Consider the following 26,412-nt stretch of genomic DNA (forward strand, 5'->3'; position numbering starts at 1 on the left):
AAGAAAGAAAGAAAGAAAGAAAGAAAGAAAGAAAGAAAGAAAGAAAGGAAGGAAGGAAGAAAGAAAGGAAAAAAGAAAGAAAGAAAGAAGAAAGGAAGGAAGGAAATAAGGAAGGAAAGAGAGAAGGAGGTATGGAGGAGAGATAGAAAAAGAAAGAAAGCCAGAACTGTAATTTTACACACAGACATACACACACACACCCCTCAGATCTCTGGGGAAATGTATGCTGATGGGGGTTCTTATAGGCTGTGGTCTAATTAAATTTTTATTACGATTAATAGTACAGATTTGCAGAGGACTAGGACTTGTTGTTTCCCCCATTAGAATATAAGTTCCCTGAGGGCAGGGATGGTTTCCCTCTCCTTTTTTCATCCCCAGCACCTAGCACAATGCCTGGCACAAATGCTTGATTGCTGGATGTATTCCAGATTATTTCCTGTCTGTATTATAAATTTCTTGAGGGCAGGGAGGATGGTTTATTTGTCTTTGTATAGTCTTTCCAAACTACCCACCTTATTCCTTGCTGGAGTTTCATAACTATCTATTGAGTGAAAGAATAAGTTAATAAAGATCATTGTGCTGTTGTGAGTTAGGCAGGAATTGTTCCCATATGACAGAAGGCGAAGATGAAGCGCAGAGAGGTCAAATAATTTACCTAAGGTTGTACCTTAGGTAGCAAACTGTAGAGTTTAGAGCTTAGAGATCATCACATTGACCCCTCTAAAGTTTCAGGAGGTGTGAAAGCCTCCTGGGTGGGTCATATTTGGTGGTCCTAACACTTAGTTTTAACCCTGAGGTTGATGAGTCCAATACAAATTAAGTGTGTCTTCTCTAAAGAAGTCTTTAGAGATACCTAATGGAGACTTGGGGTCCTTTGGAATTTAAAGGTTTGGTTGCCTTGTCCATGGTCTTACTTCTACCAGGTCTGGCAGTTTCTCTTTTAGGACGCAGCTCCATAAATCCATGCTTATTTGAATAACTATTAGAAGTCTGTAAGAGGATGCATTCCAGTGGAGATGTCATAAGTTAAGGCTATAAACTAGTAGGATAAAAAATAGCTACTTGAAAATTCATTAGGGGTTTGCTTCTGGCTTAATTGAGCATAACACACATAAGGTGTTAGCTCAATCAGTCAGCTAGTGAAAAGTTTGTGGTTTAATACTGGGTAAAGGTAGGTTCCTGCTAACACAAGTAAGACAGAAATTCTTACCTGCTTGTGAAATCCAACCTCAGCAGGCACTTTTTACCAAGGCTGTAATGGCTGTTACAATTATAGTGCCCTTGGTGCAAACAGATTATTAAAGTTGACAACAAACTTGTAAAAGGGCCTCAATTAGTTAACTTGCTAATGATTTTTCCCTATTTAGAGACATTAGCCTCAGTTCCTTCTATATTCATTTAAACAGTGACTGTCTGTCTCTGCTCTGGTTCTTTCAGACTATGGAAGGAGAGGAGAGGCCCATGATGAATTGAGGAGACCGGGAAAGGAGCTTGGTGCCTGGTAGAGCTGGGAGGTGATTTCCTGACTGAGGTCTGCCTGGAATTTACATTTATTTTCTTTGGTAAAGTGCCCAAGAAGGCATTTGCCTAGAAGGTGCTATAAAAGACACTAAATAAATAAAATAAATAATATGTTTATTTCCCCCACCTACCTATTTTGATATAGAGAGGCATGTATACATATTACCTCACAGGACATAAATCTATATATGTGACTATGTATATATACATGTATTAAATATATGAGATATATACATGAACATATACCTATATTACATATTTGGAAACTTTTATGGGCCCCCATTTTGTTTCAAGTTGGTAAATGGATCCATAAGTAGAATTTAACATGTATCTATTATTACCTAATTATCTATTTAAACAACTGCTGCTCACAAGGGAAAGAAAATCAACCTAGCTGAAATATCGAGGCATTTTGAGGGAAAAACAGAAGGCAGCATGTCCCAGGCAAGTCGAATTGCCACCATTTTGACCACCATCTCCCATTAGAACCCAGTGGAAATGACCCAGGACCCTGAAGACTAGAGGCTTGAGAATAGCAATGCTTCCAGCCGGGTGCCCTCTGCTACTCTCTTGGAAAGTCATGCCCAAGGGGATACAGCCTGGACTTGCTCCTGCAGGCACCACAGCCACAGCTACTGATGACCCAGAGAAGAAAGACCTTGCCACCAAAAGTAGTTCAAGATCAGAAACTCATGTGATTTTATCAGCAGAAATGACATGAAAGAAAAGGCATTAACATTTGCTTTGCTGCTGTGTGCTAAAGAGCATGAGACCATTCCATCTACCTTGCAGCTGAAACCTTCCATAGGTGACATCTCCCCATTAGAATGTAAGCATGGACCTTGAAAACAACCCAGCAGGACAGCAACCCAGTTCAGGAATGGTAGCATTCAGACCAGGTCACCCAGGCCCAGGGTCTCTTAGGTCTGTCACATCCTGTCCCAAGATGACATATAAAAAGCCTTGAAGATCCAGCACTCTAAACCGAAAAGATCCAGGAGACCCCCCAAACCTTCCAGCGCTTTTAGAGTAGATGCCCTGGGAGTGGGATGTCAGCCTAGAACCCCAGATCAATACCAACAGACACAGGTCCTCAGCTTCAACCCAATTTCCATTCTGACACAAAGCTACTGATACCCCAAGCTGACGATTCTAGCTTTCTTGGTTCTCAGGATGAGAAATTCCTTCAATTAGTAACTTCCTCTATTTGTACCGCCTGGTTGTGCAAAAGCCACTTCCCGTCATTTCTGTTTTTCAATCAATGAAGCAGCTTCCTCACTGATTCTGTTACCTGGATAACTATTTCTCTGTCCTTTTGTGCGTCTCTGCCTTCCGATCATATCTTGTGCCATTCATTCATCTAGTCTACTTGTGTTTTGTATTTTAGTTAAGTTTCTGGACATCATAGCATTCATATTCCCTGAACCTGCATTTTCTTTTTTTTAATTAAATTTTTTTTATTGAACCTGCATTTTCATCCACCAAAAATAAGATAGCTCTTAGCTACAGCCAGTCAGTCAATAAGCATGCATTAAGCACTTACTGTATGCCACACTTAGTATTGAAATACAAAGAAAGGCAAAAGATGGTCCCTACTCTCAAAACGTTTATATTCTAATGGGAGAGAGACTATATGAAAAACTACTATGGACAAGCATGCTATCTACAGGCTACATGGAGATAGGGGGGTCAGGACAGATGTAACCTATGGCCTATGGCTCTCTTCAAGACTCAGGACTCCTGGACTGTCATTGGGAGATAACGGAGAAGGGTCATTTTCTCTTTTAAGTTCATTATGCCCCTACCCAAAGTTTTCTTTCAAAAAGTCTCCAAATATAGCCTAGGTATGGCTCACATCTATGTTTTCCCAACCATGAGTACCAGGGTCCCTTGCTCCCTTAAAAGCACCAAGCGCATATTGGGTAGGACAATCTTTATTTCACACCATAGAAAATGTAAAATGTTTTAAGAGCCCTTAAAACAGATCTAAGAAACATATAAGGGATTCAAAGCTTTTTCAGGAGCTCATGAGAAATGTGGAGAACACACCAAGTTCTCACAGTAATTCCAACATTCCATTGAGTCTCATTTTATCCCCAGACATCCTCTGGGGGGCTTGGATCCTTTTGGAAGAGAAATACACTCCGGGTTTGCTGAATAAGCAAACCTCTTCCAAATTGACCTACATCTGTCTGAATGCCTTATCGTAAAAAAACAGTGTGGCAAGGTCCTAAACTCTAGCTTCCCTAAGTTATAGCCACACCTCACTGCCCTCCAGCCACAAAGGCCATGTGAGTGATCCTCATCTTTCTCCAAGAAGCATGCATGTTCAGGAGCTTTCTTTCCCTTTCTAGAAACCAGGTCTCCAAACTTTCAAACTTTGGGTTACTCTCAGGGTAACCCCTAAGGTTCTTAATGACCCCCAAATCTCCCTTCTCTGGTTACAAGGGTTGATTCTGGGATCCAGCTGCCCTGGGAAGACAAATCCTCCTGCCATACACAGGAGGTTAGGATTCAGAGACATTACCCATGCTCTACCCTCTCAAGCCTCAGGGGTAAGCACTTGCTTGCTTCTACCATGAGCTTCTATAGGAACTCTCTCGATTTCATGGCTGTGGCCATTGTTTGGGCCCCTTAACGCTAGTGCCTTCCCTCTATCGAGTTTCAAAAACTCTCTTTTCAGGGCAAAGTCATGGCTATACCTGCTGTGTGCTTCCATGGGAACTCAGGTCTCCAGCCTCTGAGGTTTCTGCTCCAAGCTGGTCATTAATGGTTCCTATGGCAAGAGATTATATGCATAGGGTTCCTTCCTCTTAGAACCAGCTACACTCTATTCTGTCATCTGAACTGGGCAAAGGTGAAAGAAGTCTCCAAAGGCCCCAGGGCCCCCTATTGCTTTCTTTCCTCCTCCTCCTAAGCTTCCGCCTGTCAATCATCTTAGAGGCAGTCCCAGTGCTTGGATACCAATGTCCAGGATTAGCTCCAGTCATCCTGATCTATATCTTGCCATGGACCCAGATGACTCCAGAGGAGAAAGTGAGGCTGGTGACTTTGCACAGCCCTCCCAAATTTAAATCTGATGCCCCTCTTTAAGAATGAAGGATGAACAACAATAGCAACATCTTAAGGACAGTTCCGGTCTTTGGATACCAATCAGCACAATAAAGAGCTGTCCTCTTAACCAGGTGCCAATGGGTGTTTCCAGAGTCTATGGTGCATAGGAGGAAGGATAACACTAACATGGATCAGGAAGTGGCACACACCCATAGAAAGTCCTGGATCTAATCACAATACAAATACTATTGGGGTCAATTCACCACAGAGATATTGACTTGTCACTGGCTGTTTAAGAAGAAAAGGAAAGTTGGAATCGGACCAATGCTTTTTCCATATGTTCTGTTATCATAATTCTGTTTTCTATTATCAGTTAATTGTCTTACTGCTCACCAACTTTTCAGAAGGAAGGGGAAAAAAAGCAAAACTTATTGAAGCCAGAACTTGCTTAATACTTCCTTTCCCTTGATTTCCCACCTGGTCCCTCCACCCCAGGCTCCCTTCATTCATCTCCCCCAAGCCTCCTTTAGTCTTTAGGCCCTATTCTAGGCAAATGTATCCTTGGGCACTTGATCAAGGAATACAACTTTTACTTCTAGTGAGAACAGCCTGCATTTAAATCCACCTCAAACACTACCTGTGTGACCCTGGGTTAATCGCTTAATCTCTCAGCCTCAGTTTCCTCATTTTAAAATGCAACAATAATAACACTTACCTAACAAGGTTGTGAGGCTCAAATGACATAATAGATAGGTGAAGCTCTTTGCAAACCTTAAACTGATATCTAAGTGCTGGCTATTATTATCATTATTACTTAAGAGTGTGTGACCATAGGAAAATCACTTAATCTCTCTGAGACTCAGTTTCCTCAGCTGTTAAATAGGATTAATGAGATTCTGTATGTAAAGTGCTTTACAAACCTATTTTTCTCTGGTAGGCTAGATAGGATACATGCACAGTCTCATTCAGAGGCATCACTATCAATCAATCAATAAACACTAAGAGTCAGATATTGGGGAGTTATTGTACTCTAGAGGATGTATGGGGGAAGGGACACACAAAAAGACCTGTTTCCTTATCCACCTTCTCTCCCCTCTCCCCGCCACAACTGGACCATCTATTCTTTCTAATAGTTCACTCATTGAATGAAATAGGAAGTAATGACATCATTACTTTGTGGAGCTGAGCTTACAGAGAAAGATAGGTTTCTCTGTTCAGTGAATTCCACCCCCTTCTCAAACCTCCCCTCCCCATCCCTCTAACTCCCACCCCTATCTCCCCACCAACTACTATGAGGCTGTCCTGATTGCAAAAAATGCCTGTTATCCCATGAAGTAAGGGGGATAAAACCATAAGATTGAAGGATTTAGGGCCAGAGGGACCTTAGAGATCACAGATCATTATTATGGAAAACCCGGGGTGGGGGTGGGGGGTGGAGAGAGAAATGAGCACAACACCCTCAGCAGAGCATCAGAACTCCATGTACCTTGCATACTGAGTCACACAATCATAGATTTAGAGCTGAAAGGGAGCTTTGAGCTCATCCGAATCCAGTTACCTCATTTTACAGAATACATTTTACAATCCAGATCTTCTTGTCTCCCTAACTTCCTGCTCCCTCCCCTCCCTACCCCACTCCCAGGTGTCCAAGGGCAAGACCCAGGTCATGTTCTTAGGAATTCTTCACAATTCTTCACAACTTCTGTTGCACTTCTTTAATTGAAGTGACTAGTAAATTGCTCCAGAGAATAAAGAAGGAGCTGAATTTACTGATGCTTCCTCAAAATGCAAATTAGACAACCGGTCCACAGACTCGCTCATCTAGCTGAAACCCCTCTGCTTGCCCGACAAATCCGCCCATGAGCTGCTGGCCTCTGGCTACAGCATGTGAACACTTCCTTTCTATAATAGCCCAGGCTCCGTGCTCATCTGGACTTAGTTACTCGGCCATGTGAATGGGCCTCTATATGAGCGGGTGCCAAGACGATGCTCTATGTATATAATGAGATGTGAGTTGAGTATTTATGGTGTTTGACAAAACACTCTTTATTGGAAACAGTTTTTGGTTTGTGAACGCTTAGATCTCTTGGCTTAGGGTGACTTTACTTTTGACTGACAGGTTCTTGGCACCTGATAACCCATCCTCAAGAAGGCATCCATTCTGGGTTGTCCTTCAAAGTTTGCGCTATGTGTAAGGGGTACACATGCCCTCATGACAGCAAAAGCCTACGTTCCTAAAAGAAAGCAGCCAAAGAGGCATTTATGAAGGGAAACCAGAGAGACAGAAGAATTCATTTCCAGTAGCATCCTTCACTGTGGCAGGTAAATAGTCATAGATAGGCTTATATTAGAGAAGGAAAAGGGGATCCCTCTTAAAAGGAGACTGAGGGTGGAAGGGTGTATGTCTCCTAGTAGATGATAAGTTCCTTCAGGGTATGCACTGGATTTTAATCATATTTTGTTTCTCTGAAGGGTCTGGGGTGGAGGTGGTACCATAAAATGAAGAGGGCTCTTAACAAATGGGCCTGCTTGATGTAGTGGAAAGAGCCCCTAATTTGGAGTCCAATCTTGGCTCTGCTACTGTTGAACCTTAGTAGATGTGTCCCTCTTCCTCTCTGGCTTTTAAAAGCCCTTTGAACCCTGCTCAAGTCAGGTGGAGTCAACAAGCATTTTTTCAGGGCTTTCTCTGTACCAGGCACTGGGGTTCAAGTCAATGAACAAACAAAAAAGTTAATTCCTGCTTTCAAGGAGCTTACAGTCTAAAAGGAGAGACCACATTGAAGATCATCTCAGAGGGAAGACACTAGCAATAATGGGGATCAGAAAAAGCTTTTGGGGCAGCGAGGTGGTGCAGTGGATAGAGCATCAGCCCTGAAGTCAGGAGGACTTGAGTTCAAATCCGACCTCAGACCAAACACTTGACACTTGCTAACTGTGTGACCCTGGGCAAGTGACTTAACCCCAATTGCCAAAAACAAACAAAAAAAGAAAACAAAAAAAAAAAAACTTCTTGCAGAAGATGTAATTTTAGCTGGAACTTGATGGAAGCCAGCAAACACAGATGAGAAGGAAGGGAATTCCTGGCATGGGGGATAGCCAGTGAAAATGGACAGTCTGGAGATGGAGGGTCTTGTGTCAGGAGCAGTACAAGAGTTAGTGGTCACTGGATCAGAGAGTATGTGGGAGAGAGTAATATACAAGAAGACTGGAGAGGTGGAAAGGAGCCCTATTAATAAAGGGATTTCTTTAAAAGACAAACAAGGCATGTTATATTTGAAGGAGTTAATAAGCAGCCACAGGAGTTTATGGAGTAGGGGTGTAATACACTCAGACCGGCACTTTAGGAAGATCACTTTGGTACCTGGATGGAGAATGGCCAGCAGCGGGGAAAAGCTAGCAACATGGAGACCAGCCAGAAGGTTATTGCAATGGTCTATAGATGTGAGGTGATACGGCCCTGAACCAGGGTGGTCAGAAAAGAGAAGGGAGCATACGTAAGAGATGTTGGGAAGGCTGCATCAACAGGAATCAGTAACATTGGATAAGAGAAATGAGAGAGACTGAGAGTAGCACCATGGTTGGTGATACCTTTAACCCAACCCTTCAACACTCCCTTTCCCACACCATGCTGTGATCCAGCCAAACTGACCTTTGCTTTGTTCCTCAACACTCCATCACCCACCTCTCATCTCTGTGTCTTTGCATGAGCTGTTCCCATTCCTGGGAGGCAATGTCTCTTCACTTCTCTCTCACTGATTCTCATTCTTCCTTCAAGCCATAGATCAAGCACTCTCTTCTACCTGAAGCCTTCCCTAATCTCCTCAACTGCTAATGCCCTTCCTTCCTAACTATCTTGTATTGATTTTGCTATCTGTGCTTGAGGAAACTCTGAGACTGTAAACTGCAGAAAAGGTGCTGATCTACTTTGAGGTGAGTTTGTTCACTGGGAATCTACTAGATCAATGAAAACACAGATCTGGTCGAAATATATATATATTTGTATTTATATATATTATCAATTAATATAATATATTATATATTTATTATATACAATATTTACACACACATATTTATATGTATATAATATTTATATACACATACACATACATATACATATGTACACATACTATATATAACATATAAATATATGTTTAGATATATAATATAGTGTTTATTATATTATGTATTATAGATAGCATATACTATATCTATATATTATATATAATGTTTATATGATATATTATAACATATAAACATTATGTGTGTGTGTGTGTGTGTGTGTGTGTGTGTGTGTTATATGTAATTTACTAGATCAATAAAAGCACAGATCTGGTCCAAACACACACACACACACACACACACACACAGGCACACACACTTAGCCCAGGTTTTGTGGGAGGCACTGTGAATACAAAGACAAAAATGAAAGAGTTCCTGCCCTCAAGGTACTTACATTCTATGCAAGAGAGATAACTGTGGTACAAATCCAACATAATGTATCAGTTTGTTGATGTAGAAGGAGTCACTGCTTGCATTGAGAAGGAAGTCAGTCAAATTCACAAATGGACTTCTTTTTCCATTTGGCCAATTTTACTTTTTAGGGCATTCTTCTCCTCATTGGCTTTTTGGACCTCTTTTGCCATTTGGGTTAGGCTATTCTTTAAGGTGTTATTTTCTTCATTATTTTTTTGGGGTCTCCTTTAGCAAGCTGTTGACTTGTTTTTCATGATTTTCTTGCATCACTCTCAGTTTTTCCTCTACTTCTCTTACTTGCTTCTCAAAATCCTTTTTGAGCTCTTCCATGGCCTGGGACCAATTCATATTTTTCTTGGAGGCTTTGGATGTAGGAGCTTTGACTATGTTGTCTTCTTCTGGTTGTATGTTTTGATCTTCTTTGCCACCAAAGTAAGGTTCTATGGTCTGACTCTTTTTGTGCTGATCCCAGCCAATTACTTGAGTTATAAACTCTTTGTTAAGGTAGGGGTCTGTTTCCGGTGTGGACAATGTACTGTCCTAAGCTTCGGGGGTTTTGTGCAGTTGTTTTCAGAGATACTTCTAGGGAACTGTAAATTTTCAGTTCTTCCAAGGTGCTATGATCAAGGGTGAGGTGTTTACTCCTTTCCTGGCCTGTGCTCTGGTCTATGAGTGACCACAAGCACTTTTTTCTGTCTTGGAACTGTGAGGAGGATTCTCTCTCCACAGCCACTGCAAGCTCCACCACACCAACACTCCTCCTTGCTCAAATTCACAAGTGGATGGATGAACAAATAGATGTATTGTAAATTTAGGATAGTTCATAGTCCCCAAATCCCCCAGTAACATCTGCCAGAGAGGGCAACTGTGCACAGAACTGCTCTGCTAATCTGCAGGCATATTTACATTTGTCTGCCACCTCTCTGTGGCTGAGGATTGTGAATCCTGTGCATAGCACACAAAAAAATGGTCTTGTTCCATTCCCTCTCATACGAACAAACCAAACAACTCTGGAGAAAAGTTTTTATGACCACTCAGTTCATAGAAAACAGCCCAACTGTTAACAGAACTCCAGTGTTTGGATTTCTATTCCCTGTCCATTTAGCCATCCATTCGTCATTGGCTGGGCAGTCTAATGGTGATGGCTGCTCACTGTTTATTTCTCAAGTACGTTAAAAGTGTTCTCCCTTCTTTCCCTCTTCCTTCCTTGTCTATGTTTGTCTCCATTTCTCTCTAACTCTTCTTTCTTGTTTCTCTCCTCCCCATCTATCTCTATTTTCCTCTTCCTTAAACCTTCTCTCCTCCTTTTATCTATCTCTGTCTCTCTCTTCCTGTGTCTTTCTCTCTTTCTATCGTTGTTTCTGACCTACCATGTCCCCCTCCTCCCCCCCTTCTTCTCCCTTAAACTGTCGGTGTCTCTCTCTCTGCTGGTCCCCCACCTTGTCACAGTTACAATAAAAATAACACTCACATCCCACAGAGAACAGGATGACTCATACATACCCCATAGGGTGCTGAATAATTAGCTGATTCAGCAAACAGATGCCCAGGAAATGTCTGATGGTATTTTCTAAAGTCTCAAGTAGCTCTGATGCCTGGCCTTGGAGACTGCTCTAGCTGAAAAATTCGTATCCCTCTGTCACATCCTGATTTGACCAGGGTACACAAATAGATGATAATTGTCCCTCCCTGTTCTAGGAAACAGGAGGCTGGAGGACCACATGAGATGGGGGCACATATCAGGAAGGACAAAGTGTGAGGTCAGCACGTTGGCCCCAAAAAGATCGTACAATTCATAGCTATGTGGGGGCAACTAATGTAACCTCTTTGTTTTGTAGATGAGGAAACTGAGACCCACAAAGGCTAAGTGAAAACTTGTCCAATGTCACACCCTTGGTAAATAGCAGAACAAAGATTGAAGGCGGATCTTTAGATTTCAAATGTAGCTCACACTCCACTAATCCATTCTGTTCTCAAATGATCATATTCCTGAAATCATTTAGAATTCATTCATTTGTTTAAAAAAAAAACAACCTACCATTTAATGCCTAATAGTATAATAATGATAGCTAGCATTTATGTATCACTTTAGGGTTTGCAAAGCATGGTACATGTAATTTTTTTGATCTTTAAAACAGCCCTGGAAGGTAGGTACTCTTATTATCTCCATTTTACAGATGAGGAAATGGAAGCTGAGAGAGGTTATGTGACTTGCCTGGCATCACTAAGCTAGCAATTGATTGAGGTGGAATTTGAACTCAGGTCTTCCTGACTCACTGCACCATCTAGCTGCCTCTAGTGGAGAGAGAACAGAATTCAGAATAAGGAATTTGTTATCATTGTTGAGTCACTTTGCCCAGATAAACAACTTCTTTGGATCCTGGAAGAACTGGTGGGTAAGATTGTGGAACCAGTGTTGACATATTAAAGCCTGTGGGGGGCAAGAGAGGACGTACAGGACTGGAGAAGGGTCAGTGTCCTAATTTTTTTTAAAAAAAAGAATGAGGATAAAGTTTGCAAAGTATAGATAAGTAAACTTCACTTTGATTTCTTGGAAAATTTTAGAATGAATAATTAAAGAAATGGTTGGCAAACACCTAGGAAGGAAGGAATGACTAAAGAACCAGCCTGGTTTCATCAAGAACGGATTATGTCAGATTAATCTTTCTTTTTTTTTTTTTTTGGTTTGGTCACTAAATTAGCAGGTGAGGGGGATGTTGTAGATGTGGTTTACCTAGATTTTTAGCAAAGTATTTGATTAAAAAAAAGATCCTGTACTGTTCTTGTGGAAAAGATAAAATGATACACCCAATTAAATGGATTTGGAACTGATTAAATGGCTGGACTCAAAATGTTGTCAAGGATTGGTATCAGCCTGGCAATAGAATGCTCCAAGGATCTGTTCCTGGCCCTTTGATGTTTAATGTTTTTATCAATGACTGGACTGACAGCATACTCATAGTTTGCAGGTGACACAAAATTGGCTGGGAGGCATCACCAACACACTGGATTCCAAAGTCAGAATCCAAAAGGATCTTGACAGGCTAGAATGCTGGGCTGAATCTAATAATGAATTCAATAGAAGTAAATGTAAAGTCTTGCATTTTGGCCTCAGAATATCAATTTCACAAGTACTGAAAGGGAGGGTGAGGCATGGTCAGACAGCAATTTGCCTGAAATAAAAAAGATTCAGGGACATATACACACATATACAATTCCTCCACATTCCCAAAGTACTACTGCTACTACCAATACTACAATAACAACTACTACTACTACTACTACTACTACTGCTACTGCAGCTGCTGCTGCTACTACTCCTACTACTACCACTACTGCTGCTGCTGCTACTACTACTACTACTATTTCTCTTCCTCCTCCTCCTCCTCTTCCTTTTCTCCTCTCTCTCTGCCTGTCTCTGTCTCTGTGTCTCTGTCTCTTTATCTGTTATATCCTCAGTCCTATGTAAGATGCTAGTGTAAAAGTAGCTCTTGCCTTCCAGGCGTTTATAATCTAGCTTCAGGGTATGCCTTTAGGAAATACTCTTCATACTCTTATGAAACAGGGAACAATTGAGTGTTGAAAACTCTGTAACTGACATCTTCCCCTCCAAGTAGTTATAATAAGTGTTAAATAGCCCTGTTTCTAACTGAAGAGATGGTGATTTTTCACAGGATGGTGACAAACTTCATATTCACCAAGGAAAGAAGAGGAAACGAGCTTAGTAGCAGCACAGAAGCATTTAGCACAATGCCTGGGACATAGCAGGTGGTTAATAAATGTTTGTTTATTGATTGATAGAATCCTAGGACCTAGAATGCTGGAGATAGGAGGGAGCCTGTGGGGTTGTTGTGAGGAATGTATAAATGAGAGCTGCTATTCCATTTGTTAAAAAAAAAAAATTTAGAGAAAAAAATAGCTCTTTTCTTGCTGCCAACAGCCTCTTTCAACATTACTATTGTCCTGGTGATATGGGAACACGCTGCCTGGGAAGACTCTTGGTTCTTTGAGTACAGATCTGCACACCGCACTCCATCCCCTCCTCTGGTCCTTTTCATTGGCTGGCTCTCATGCCTGGAATGTTCTACAACTCCAGGCTTCCTTGGTTTCCTTCCAGTCTTACGTCGGACTCCACTTTCCACAAGAATCTTCCTTGATGCTAGCACTCTCCTTCCGAAATTTCCTACAACTTATCCTGGCTATATCCCGGATGCACATTTTTGTTTGTATGTTGTCTCTCCCCCATTAGAATGTAAGCTCCTAAAGGGCAGGGGCTGCCTTTCACCTTTCTTTGTATTCTGGGCACTTAGTACAGTACCTGACACATGGTAAGCATGTAATAAGTGTTCCCTGATTTGACCGGTCTGTGACCAGCAGCCAGCACTCTTGAGAGATGTGTATTTCCAGCTTTGGTGATACCTTGTGAGTGTGAGGGTTCCAGGGTTCCTGGGTCAGTACTGGTCACTGCAGCAAAGGATTCTTGCAACGACATCACTTCTTGAAGGAAATGACTACCAACAGAATCATCTGTAACTACCCACTGCTACTAACTAAACTGGGTTTGTTTGTTTGTTTTTTTCTGGGTGGGGAGGGAAGTGCCAGAAGAGGAACCAGCATACATGACAGCAAGTTTTTAAAGGATTGTTGGGTGTGTTCTGCTTGACCCTGGAAGGCAGAAGACTCAGAGCAAGCTACAAAGAGGTGAAATCAGGGTTTGTGTAAATTTAACTCGTAGAGGGCTCTGTAGCCAGAGACTGATTCTGGCCACAAGAACAGTCACAGAGTACTCCATTCTCTGTAGCAGTTGGGTGCTCTACCCTACCCTAAGGGATGCTTGTGGAAGGCTGCAAAGCTCTCTATGATTCTCAGAGAATGGCTGCTTCTCTCCTTCACCCCCATCTCTTTGCGGGCAAAAGCTATTAGTCTCATTAACTTCTAATGGGTGTGGTCAGCCTGGACTGATGCAATCAGAATCACAGCTCTTAAACACCTGCGGACTGGGAAACCACAACTTCCTTCCTGGATTTGCTTGATCTATTTCAGTGAACCCTAATCCTACAAACCTGATAAAATGGAGCCAACCACACTCAGCATGGCTCACTGCACGCAGTGTTAAGTATTCATAATTAAAACAGGAAGCATGTGACTCTGTGCCTCAGCTTCTCCCAGATCAAAGCAGCCCTTAATTAGGCGAGCTCCAAACCTTGGAGTTTAGGAAAGACCAAGTGCCAGGTGCCTTCTCCTCTGCCCACGGAGAAAACCTCATAGCACCTGCATCTTATGCTGCCCAATGTCCATCATTTTTCCCCCTGATTACTTCCTTGGCCGGAAAAGTCTGACTTCTCCCTCCTATCTTCTGCCCCTATTTTAGTCATAGCAGTAGAAGACCATCATTGTGGTAGGGCAACAAAAGGGCTATGTTTTCTATAGATAGGAGCTGTCCAAAAGTGGCTTGGGATGCCCTTTCTCAGCTATATTTCAGAGAGGATTTTTGTGAATTTGAGTGAGATTGCCTCTGACAGTCCTTCCAACTCCAAAAGCCTTTGATTTTATGACGTTCAAAGTTTTTCTAAGATGTAATTCCTACCTTCATAAAGCTTGCAGCCTAACTGGGGAAACAGGATACATAACACATAAACTAGATAACAAAATTTGAACATTTTTTTCAAGTTGATTGGTGCTCGTAACAGTATTAGGGTCTGTGAAAGTGACAGTGAGTTGGCTAAGCTCTTATTTCTAGTCATGCGTCCCCCTGGAAAATCAATTTCACCCAAATAACAAGTTTATCCTGTGTTTTCTCTTTCATGCTTCAAAACAAATAGACCAAAAAATGTAAAGCCATTTCTATCCCCTGAAACAACAGCAAAAAAACTGCACTATGTTTTTTTTTTTTAAGTTGATCAGCACTTTTAAAAATACTCAAATATTCTACTTTTAGAGGTAGATCTAAGTTTGTCTCACATCTAAACTCATCTACTGAGTATTCTTTAGAGTGTGTCTTGGTAGAAAAATGGATTTGGAGTGAGAAGGCTTAGGCTTCATTTTTGCCTCTATGACTTGCTACTTGTCTGACCCTGGGAAAATCACTTTCAACTTTCTTTATCCTTAAAGTGAGAGGGTTGTCATAGATGATCCCCTCTGGATTTTATGACTCTAAGATTTCATTTGGTTTTTAATGCCATGTAATATCTCCATGCATTTGAATAGGGCTGGTAGGCTGACTGGAAGATACCCATACTTGTCTTTTAAAAAGCTAGCTCTCTATAAGAAAAGATGAGCAAGCAGACTTAAGAAAAACCTGGAAAGGCTGATGCTGAATGAAGTGAACAGAGCCAGGAGAACATTATACTCAGTAATAGCCACATGGTGCAATTACTAACTTTGATAGACTTAGCTCTTCTCAGCAACATAAGAATCTAATACATCTCCAAAAGTCTCATGATAGAAAATGCTATCCACATCCAGAGAAAGAACTATGGAGTTTGAATACAGATCAAAGTATACTATTTGCTCTTTTTTTCCTTCTGTTTTGTTTTGTTTCTTCTTTCTTGTGGTTCCTCCTATTGGTTCTAATTCTTCTTTACAACATGACTAATGTGAAAATATGTTTAATAGGAATGTATATGTAGAGCCTATATCAGATTGCATGCTGTCTTAAAACAGGGGCCAGCAAATTACTAAAGGCCAAATCTGACTTGCAGACTGTTTCTGTACTCCCCAAGAGCTAAGAATAGTTTTTACATTTTAAATACAACAAAACTTTATTATAAATTGCTGAGAAAAATTCTTAGCTCAGAGAACCAAAAACCATGAGGTTGGATGAATTTGACCTTTAGGCCTCAGTTTTCCCTGCCTTAAAATCTCAGTTTACAGGACTGGCAGGATTAGATATTTTTATTAATGTCCCCATCTCAAGTTATTCATCCAGACATGGAGGGGACCCTGGGTTCTTTTCAGTTCAGTATAAGCCCTCTACAAGTTGGAAAAGCTTTGTATATGTACCTAGCAAAAGGACCATAATGTCTTTTCTTCCAGGACCAGATAAGCTACATTGGTCAGAAGGCTGGCCATCACGAAATCGGTCTTCTTGGGCATAACAGGCTTACGTTCCACCCACACTGACAAAAATGGCAGATTTGTAGTAGTACTGTGGCAGTCTATTTTCACAAATGCTATTTGAATTGAACACTAGTTGAATGCAAAACATTAAAAAATATATTTTGCCCACAGTAGGTTGATGTAGTGGGAAGAACACTAGATTAGGAATCAAAAAACACTTGTTTGAATCTTGGGTATGTCACTTACTAACTGTGGCTCTGGGTACATGACCTCACTTCTCTGCTCTGATCCACCAACAAAATGAGGAGATCAGATTAGAAGATCCCCTAGGTCCTTTCCAGCTTGGTAGCCTATGATCTCTAAGTGCATAAGAACAAGGTCAACAAAGGTATGTGAGGCCCAAGGAAAGAAAGGCTATTTTTAATTGGGGACATCAAGGAAGGTTTCATTTGGAGGCAAAGGCTCAATTGAGGTATGACTCTAGGCAGCAGCTCTAGGTTAAGATTATCCTTAACCACTAAATCCCATCCCTCTTTGTCCATACCCCCATACAGCTCTACCCAGTGCCTGCCATGGTGTAGCTAAGCGGGGTGTACATGGAGAGTAGTGGGGTAGGATTAGGCTATAAAAGACCTTCCAGGTAGCAGCCTGCTGGGGAAGGCTAAGCAGTTTGGATTTTCTTTGGTAGTCAGTAGGGATCCCACAAATTTTGAGCAGAGAGGCAAAACATTCAGGCTTTGATAGTCTACAAAGAGATCAGCCCTAGATCTCTTGAGTAGAGTTGTGTTTATCCTTCATAACTCAAGTCAGATCCAGTAAGCTGAGAGGTGGATATAAATACCTAGCTTGTATGTTCCCATATGCAAAAGAAAATGTCCTTTGAAAATCAGCATGAAAATATTTCAATCTTGTTTGCATATTTAAAAATCAATCTTGTGTCCCCTTTGCCCATAGAGATCTAGAGGTCCAGGCCCAGGATCGAATTCAAAGCCTCCTAACAAATCTAAATAAAATGTCCTTTGCCTTGACATGAGGTGTAGCCTATGACTTCCATACCCAGGAGTAACTCAAAGTTGTTTACAGACTCCAAATCCCCAGATGATACAGATGAAATTATGGTTCTATGGTTACATGAAAATCTTTCATATTTGTCTGCAATATGGAAACTGGCATGAATGAGTGTATTTTGTTCACAAACAGAGGTCGAACTGTTTGATGCATGAAGGTCACGGGTACAGCAGATATGACTGAGTTTTAGAGTTGGCTTTTCAATCCAGCTCCATAAATGTTTATCAAATGCTCCCTAGGTATGAGGCTGCTAGGTCCTGGGGGCACAAAGACACATTTGGAATTGGTTTTGGAGAAGTCCCGTTTCTTTCAACCTGGCAAATCCTAGGACTTAGTTTTAACCCCTACCTCATTTTACATATAAGGAAATAGAGAACCAGAGAGGTCATCACCTTGGGCTTGTCACTTCTTTCTGGGCTCCAGGGAACTCTGTAAAATGAGGGCATTGAACAAGATCATCTCTTCACCTCCTCTCCTTTTATATTCCTCAGCTCCCAATGCTCAACTCAGGTGCCATCTCCTGAAGAAAGCCTTTCCCAATCACCCTGCTTGTTAGCCTTCATTTATCTTGCATTTATTTACGTAGTGGCTTCTAGGTGGCACAGTAGATAGAGTGTCAGTCCTGGAGTCAGGAGCACCAAAGTTAAAATCCAACCTAATACACTTACTAGCTGTGTGACCTTGGGCAAGTCACTTCACCCTGTTTGCCTCAGTTTCCTCATCTGTAAAATGAGCTGAAGAAGGAAATGCCAAACCACTCCAGTATCTCTGCCAAGAAAACCCCCAAATGGGATCACAAAGAGTCATACACGACTGAACAACAACTAAAATTGCCTTATATTTCCCAGAACCAAGTTGCCAGGTCACTCTAGGCATCTCCATACCTCATACCCCTTCCTATCTTCCCTTTAAATGTTTTTTTTTTCTCTGCCTATTGGAATGTAAATTCCTTAAGGTCACAGACTCCCTTGCTTGTATTTGTATCTCAAGTATTTAATACTGTGCCCGGCACATAGAAAACACTTAAATGTATCATTTATCTATTACAGATTCCCTGACTTACTTGCTACTTTTAAATTTAAGGATTTTTTTCAATCCACAAGCATTTGCTCTCTCTCTCCTGAAAAACAACATCAGCTCCCCAGAAACAAATAAGCACAGTCAGATAAAAAACAAATTCACACATTGACCATGTCCAAAAATACATTTCATCCTGTATCTTGAGGCCATTGATTCCCTCTCAGGAAGTAGGTGGCATCCTTTTATTCCTTTGGGATCATTCTGACCTGTTCTTTAATTCTGTTTCAGGAATAAGAAAAGTCCACCTCTATTCCACTAGGGTCCTCCCAAGCATCTGCCCCATGGCCTTCCCTAGCACCTGCAGGTTTCTTCCAACCACTTTGAGTCACCCAATACTGATTAGTAATAGCTTAAGTTTCAAAGGTTTTTCCTCCTAAATCATCTCATTGGGGGAGGGAAAAACCCAGCCACCCCAACCTCCTAGGAGCAGACAGCTGGGTATAGGGAAAAATGGGAGGGGGGGAGAAGTAATTTTTTTTCTGATGCCTTTCTCTGACTCCCCTAAGTTCTCATGAGCCTGTGAGCCACTTAATAACCACTGGGAAATGAGGGGGAGAGGCTGCTCAGTGGTTGGTGGATCCAGGACAATAGACACTAATTGGTTCCATTATAGATAGCTTGGTCAGAAAGACCTGGGAATGAATGCACATGAATATGAATGGACCGATGCTATCCTTTCACCACTTAGAGGTGGTCCTTCTTAGAAAAGAAGATGGATAGAAAGTTCAAAGCAAGGAAGCTTGCACAGGCCTGACAGTTCTGAGGCCAAAAAGGATCTGACTTTAGGGCTGTCTCATTATAGACTTTCTTAATTACTCCAAATACCTTACGTTACAGCCAATCAAAGGGCCACTTCCTCCACCCCTGGCAGGTAAAAGTCTATCCAAAATAAGTAAGAAAGAATACTGATTATATTTACTTCTCTATCCATACCTTCTATCTCTCCATTCCCCTACCCCACAACACACAATACACACACACACACACACACACACACACACACACACACACACAGAGTAGGGGAGAGCAAATTAGTTTAATATGCCAAACAAATCAAAGAGAACCAGTATCCTTTAATCTTAGGTTTTCAATTTACTCTGTCATTGGAGTTTGTGTATTGTTTTGTCTGTTGCTTGTAGCAATCCTTTTCTGGTTTTTAGAGAGAAAACTTGAAAGATGTTATTAGTATTATCTTCAAAATTCTATAATTGGTATAATTTGCTACCAATTCTATAATTCTGTAATTGTTGGCTCTCCCTGGTTAGGGAGGAGGGGGTGGTATAGACAAAGATGTCATTAGCCATTGAAATCTACAACTAACAGTAATCTTAAAGACATTTCAGCCAATAGCTTTAGCCGATTACAAAATGTTTTACCAGAGCTACAAAAACCACAGCTCGAACACTGGTTGGGGTTTTAGTACCCTTGTCCTGCCTCTACCTTCTGATGCTTTTACAACACATAAAAATAGTCACTAAATGGACAGGCTGCCAGGGTGAGGATGAGAAGCCTGGAGCTAGAGAATCCACAGGCTAGGATTATGTTCTGGAATAATCAAGAGTTGGCAATGTCAGCAGAAGCTTGGACTATAGTCATGATTTAAGATCATAAACTTAAAGAATGTTAGAGCTGGGAGTGACCCCAAAGATTGAGCATCTTAATCAGAGTCATAACTAGGGTGGGGTGACCAGTACTTTATCCAGGAAGCTATAATTTAGAGGGTGCCAAAATGTAAAAGACTGAATAATTGTAAAATTTGTTACATTTTGGACAGCATCTTCTCTCTTTCAGCAACTTAGAAATAAGTGAGCTTACCACTTGGTTACCAAGAATAATTAAGCTGGAAACTCCCAGATCGTGCCCTTTCTATAACCCTTATTTCCATCCCGAAGGCCACATACCAGGTGAGTGGCTCCCTGTTCCCACCCTCTTCCCTCTGTCCCGCTCAGCCACGTAAGCCTCCCCAGCAGCCTCTTGTCTCAGAGGGGTCTCCCTCTGTCCTTCCACTTTGTCTTGTAGATTTCCACGTCATAAATTACAAAGCTGATCTAAAGGCACATTTTGTGCTGCATACTTTGGATGTCAAAATTGTTACCTACAGGTCTGCTTCTAATCTAACTCATTCACTTTACAGATAGGAAAACACAGAACCACAGAGATTAAACGGCTTTCTCAAGGTCATGCTATCATAAAAGCAATCAGTTCTCAAGTTTCCTCATCTAGTGAAGGGAAGCACATTCTTTCAAATCTCATGGTGAAGAAGAGGAGGCATTTCCCCTGAGCACGATGGAGTATCAGAGCCACTGTGCAGAGGCCTGGAGCCCCAACTCTTGCCTACAATGTGAGTGGTCTTCCCAAGTATGTAGGGTTCTCCACTTTGAGGTTCCCTGAAGCCCCAGATTACTTCCCAAAACAATCATAGAAACTTGTTGCCAAGGTCACAAAGGCTATGTGCCTCTTTGATTTAGAAAACTGGAGAGAGGGTTGGGGGAGGCAGGACTTACAGGTTTGGCCATGCCTAGTCTCACCTATAGTCACTGACCAAATGGCTATTTTTTTTTCACTACCTCTACTCCTCCTGAAGATCAGCTAGGTGGCACAGGGATAGAGTGTCATGCCCAGAGGCAGGAAGATTCATCTTTCTGAGTTCAAATCTGGCCTCAGACACTGACCCTGGGCAAATCACTTACCCCTGTTTGCCTCGGTTTCCTCATGTATAAAGTGAGCTGGAGAAGGAAATGGCAAACCACTTCTGTATCTCTGCCAAGAAAACCCCAAATGGGGTCACAAAGAGTCAGACATGAATGAAAATTACTGAACAACAACAACTCCTCCTAAAAGTTTGATTACTGGTATAATGGACTGTTTTCAATGTAACTGGCAATATAATTTATTAGTGACCACAGCCTTTGAAACTTTATTTCATTGAGTTTTTTTTTTTTTTTTTTTTTATGTGAGGCACGTTTAAAAATGCTTCAAAAAAGGAGATCTTTCCCAGTTATTCCTGGGCACATCTTCAGAAGCTCCCTTCACCCTTGGCTCCCTCTCCCCTCTCCCATACAGAATGATAAGTATGCATATCATCTAAGCAACTCCTAGATTTCAGCAAGAAATACAAAAGAAAACTTCTACCCTTTGGAAATCTGTTTATTTTCTAGTTTAAAAAAAGGAAAAAAAGGGTCTCTGAGAAATTTCCAGCTGGGAGCCCAGAGTTTAAACATACCACCTCCATCTTTATAAGTGATGATACACTTTGTTCTCTGTCCTTAGTCTTTGTACTAGAGGTCAAGGCCATTTAAAAAAAATGTTTTCTTAGAATCAGAGAGTCAAAGGAAGCTTAGATGTTATGTAATTCAAGACTTTCATTTAAAGATAGGGAAACTGAAGCCAGGAAGGATCAGTGGTTTTCCCAAGGCTATCCAGGTAGCTTATGATAGAGCTAGGGCCAGAATTCAGGTCCACTTATTTCTAGAATACTGCTCACTTTATTTCTTTTTTTATTATGAACTTGACAGACATTAACAAACATCAACACTTCCACATTCAAAGACAAACAGAAAAGAAGATTGTATGGGTAACTCTGGCCTCTTTCACATATGTAGTTTCTTTTTTTCTAAGTCTATGTTAAAGTTAACATGGTGGTATCCACATTTCCCTTCTGAACTCAGGTCCTCTCTTCTATGTATTTTAAATTTTTCATTGACATTGTTTTCCTTGTTTTTTCCTTTTCATCTCAATCACTGTGCACCCATTCTCCCTAAAATAAAAGCCTCCTCTTGTAATAAGTAAGTATTGTCAAACCAAACAAATTCACACATTGGTCATGCCTTAAAATGTATATCTCATTCTGCATCACTACCAAGAAGTGGGCAGCATACTTTATCACCAGTCTTTGGAGCTGGGACTAGTCAGTGTTTTTTCCCCTCTATTAGAATCCCTCTAATTGAATATACAGATGAAACACAATGAAAAAAATGTACAAGATCACAGAATACCTTACACCTGATGTACTGCATCTTACTACACTTAATCTATCATTCAGTTCAGTCACTGATTCAAAAGGCATTTTTACTATGCATAGGGCACTATGCTAATTGTTATAGATGCAAAGACAAAAAAAAAAAAAGAAAAAGAAACAATCCCTTGTCCTCGAGGAGCATGCATTCTATTAAGGGAATAAATAAACATTTATTCTGCATCTATGTGCGTTAGGCACTACACTAAGCATGAGGGATACAATAAAACACTACACAAGTAAACACAAAGCATATACAAAGTAACAAAGGGTAACTTTAAGAGGGTGAGAAGGAGTGAGGGACAGATCCTCTTCCCCAGCGTCTTCCTGTTCTAGAGCAGCAGGTTTTAAACCTTTTTTATGATATGATCCCTTTGGTGGTCTGGCAAAGGAGGAAGAACCTGACCTGTACTCTGGAAGAGTCTTCAAATTACCTGCCCTCAAGAAGCTTACATTCTACTGGAATGGCTGTAGCTTCACCGTCTACACCTGCAGTGCGGTCACCCTTACTCATGTGACTAACCTAAGGACAGAAGTCTGGCTGTAAGGGGGGCGGGCAGTGGACAGAAGAGTAAAGGTCAATAAACGATTCATCTGGGGACTTAGCATTCAACAGCTCATTTTTTCTCCTCTGTAAAATGGGGGTGCAGGGCTGCTGGAAGGCAAGCATTTTGTAACGCTATCAGATGTATGGAAATGAGAGCCATTGTTGTGGTTTCCTTACCCGACGGTGCCATCTGCCAGCCAGCCGGTAGTGCACGTGGCAAAGGAACATTCCAGCACAGCTCGCCGTAGCTCTGCGGCGGTAGCCAGGTGAGCGCCAGAGGCTGCACAGGAGGTCCGAGCCACAGACAGATCCAGGCCCTGAGAGCCATTCCAGGATTCCAGCACAAAGAGTTTCCCTGCAGGAGAACACACAGACACAAGCATGCAAATCAGTCTGAGCAAGAGGAGCACCTGTCCTGGTCTATTTCTGGGGGCCAGGTACCTGGCAAGCCATCCTACTCCCCAAGGTATTTCCATTCTAGAACACCAGTTTTTAACCTTTTTTGTGTGTGTTTTGGGCCCCTTAGGCAGCCTAGCAAAGCCTATGGACCCCTTTGAAGAAGAATACTTTTAAATGCCTAAAATAAGATGCATAGGATTGCAAAGGAAACCAATTATATGAATACATTTTTTTTAAAAAGTTCCTTGGTTCCAAGTTAAGACTCTTAATTCTAAAAGACTCCAAAGCCCTTTAACCAGACCATTCCCCTGTTATGCATCATTTCATCACATCATAGTATCCTATCCTAGATTTAGCCCTTAGAAATTATCCACCCACACGTACAAAAATATTTACAGCAGTTCTTTTTGTGGTGGCAAAAAATTAGAAATTGAGGGGATGCCCATCAATTGGGGAATGACTGAACAAGTTGTGGTACATGAATGTAATAGAATATTGTTGTTCTATAAGAAATGATGAGCAGGCAGATTTCAGAAAAACCTGGAAAGACTTGCACGAACTGATGCTGAGTGAAGTGAGCAGAACCAGGAGAACGTTGTACACAGTGACAGCAACATTGTGCAATGATTAACTATGATGGATTTAGCTTTTCTCAGCAATACAATGATCCAAGACAGTTTCAAAAGACTTGTGATGGAAAATGCTATCCACATCCAGAGAAAGAACTATGGAGTCTGAATGCAGATTGAAGCATGCCATTTTCACTTTTTTTTGGTTTCTTTTTCTTTCTCATGGTTTTTCCCTTTTGTTCTGATTCTTCTTTCACAATATGACTAATGTGGAAATATGTTTAATATGATTGTACATGTATAACCTATATTAGATTGCTTGCTATCTTGAGATGGGGGGAGGGAAGGAGGGAGAAGAATTTGGAGCTCAAAATTTTACAAAAATGAATGTTGAAAATTTTTACATGTAATTAAAAAAATAAAATATTATTAAGGAAAAAAAACCATCCAGTATAGATGAGGAAACTGAGGCAGAGGTGAAGTGACATGCCCAGTGTCACACAACTGGTAAGTATCTGAGGCAGGATTTGAACTCGGGTCTTCCTGACTCCAACTGGTGGACATTTCAAATCCATTTTGGATATGAATAACTTGAGAGAGAGATGTAGGATCAGAGGGCAAGGGGAAGGTAGAGAATAGTTTGCTGATTCTTAATCTAAAGATTCAAACTGTTTTACCTACCTCCCAAGGTAGTTGTGAGAATCAAATGAGATAATAATTGTAAAGCACTTAGAACAGTGCCTGGCACAAAGTAAGTGCTATATAAATGTTAGCTATCATTATCATCATCATCACCATCATCTTCATCATCATCATCTTATTTGAGCTTCTCCACAACCCTAGGAGATAGGTACAGTTATTATCCCTATTTTGTGGGTGAAGAAATAGAGACCCAGAGAAGTCACATGCTGGCCCAGGATCACACAGCTAGTAAATATTAGAGGTGGGATATGAATCCAGATCCTACCAATTTTAGATTTAGTCCCCTTTCTGCACTATACTTCACCACCTCTAAAATTGATTTATTAGTTAGAACCAGTCCACTGAGGACTTTTATTGAACCACACTTTCTTAGTCTAAAGTTGGTTACTGTATATTTTGGTAAATACAAAAAAACTTTTTTTTAAAATTAAAAAACTATATAAATGCTGACTTTTGGTTATATAAATTGGCAAAATTTACCCAGAAACTCAGGGTAACCTGTTTCCTTCTGAGGCTTTTAAACACACTGCTGTGTTTCACGTCTGATATCCACTTGATACCTCTCTGCACCCCATCTGCCACAAGGAAGATAAAATGTCCTCTAATCTGGGATGGAGTTAACTAAAAAGGCTTTGGGAATTGCCTAAGAGTAATGACAACTCCTCCCCTGGTTACCCTTAGGTAGGATCTAAAACTTGAATTCAGAAAGACAACTTTGAAAAAAATGTTCTAAATCATTTCAAAGACAACTTTGAAAAATGTTCTAAGTGAACTTAGAACTCAGTCAGTCAAAGTCTCCAGTGAGACTTTACTGAATATACAAATACAAATATTTCTCTGTAGTCATATATAGACATATTCTCTCTCTCTCTCTCTCTCTCTCTCTCTCTCTCTCTCTCTCTCTCCATCCCTCTGTCTGTCTCTGTCTCTGTCTCTTTTACTACCAAATTTTTTCTCCCCTAAGGCTTTAAAAGAGACAACTGAAATGGCCCTAAAATTAGAATTTGTCTTCTTGATGGACCAGCTTCTGGCCAAAAGATGAAGTCAGTCCCTAAATGGAGCTTATGTCAGTTAAGCTGGGGTTTGGATTGAGTGGTTTGTGGGCAAATAAAGATGACCTATAATACTGTTTTTGCCCTATTCAAACTTAAAAAAAAAAACACCTTCCCCTCTCGCTTCTTTCTTTGGTCTTTCTGTTTTATTTCAGAGTTTGGTTGGTTTAGTTTCTGTTTGGAAATCTTTGCTGCTATCCTCATGCCATGATTCTGGTTTTTCACTTCAAGAAGAACTTGGACCATTACTCCTTTGTTCATACCACATGTCAGCATCATTTCTGAAATTGGTTTAATTTGAACACACATGCACATATACATGTATGTGTGTATACACACATATATGTATATACACATGGCAAGAATATCACTAAATATACACCTACATTTGACATAGCTTTCAGAAATCCTGTGGCATAGTTGTCTCTGCTAAAATCTTCCCAGAAGGTCAACTGGAATTCCTCATTCCATGCCTGCAGTCTGATAAAATGCTAAGAAACCTAGGCAAATAGCCTCTCTCCTTCCCATTCCCAGAAGCCAGCTCACTTTTGGTCAAACTTGACCATCTGGACCTATATCAACCCAGGGTTTGTCTCAAAACCTCCTGACCGTGTCACCCCAACGTACTCCAGAGTGAGGCAAAACTCCTTTTTTTTCCTTTTCTTTTTTCTTTCTTTCTTTTTTTTTTTTTTGGTAGGCAATGGGGTTAAGTGACTTGCCAGGGTCACACAGCTAGTAAGTGTCAAGTGTCTGAGGCCAGATTTGAACTCAGGTCCTCCTGACTCCAAGGCCAGTGCTCTATCCACGGCACCAGCCAGCTGCCCCCGGAGCTCCAAAGTTGGTATTTTCACCAAGCCAAACTCCTTGGTTAAT

General features: G+C 41.0%; 1 protein-coding gene across 1 annotated transcript in view; it reads right to left on the bottom strand.

Moving 5' to 3' along the window:
• SUSD5 (sushi domain containing 5) overlaps positions 1-23,277 on the bottom strand; it is an 87,580-nt gene extending 64,303 nt beyond the window's left edge. The window contains exon 1 of the mRNA XM_027847919.1: positions 22,995-23,277. Within this exon, the coding sequence (XP_027703720.1) occupies positions 22,995-23,200 (206 nt within the window). The 5' untranslated portion in view covers positions 23,201-23,277. The remainder of the gene's footprint in view (positions 1-22,994) is intronic.
• Between the last annotated feature and the right edge of the window lie 3,135 nt (positions 23,278-26,412).

Source organism: Vombatus ursinus, unplaced genomic scaffold, assembly GCF_900497805.2.
Source record: "Vombatus ursinus unplaced genomic scaffold, bare-nosed wombat genome assembly UNPS02005459.1, whole genome shotgun sequence".
Lineage (NCBI taxonomy): Eukaryota > Metazoa > Chordata > Mammalia > Diprotodontia > Vombatidae > Vombatus > Vombatus ursinus.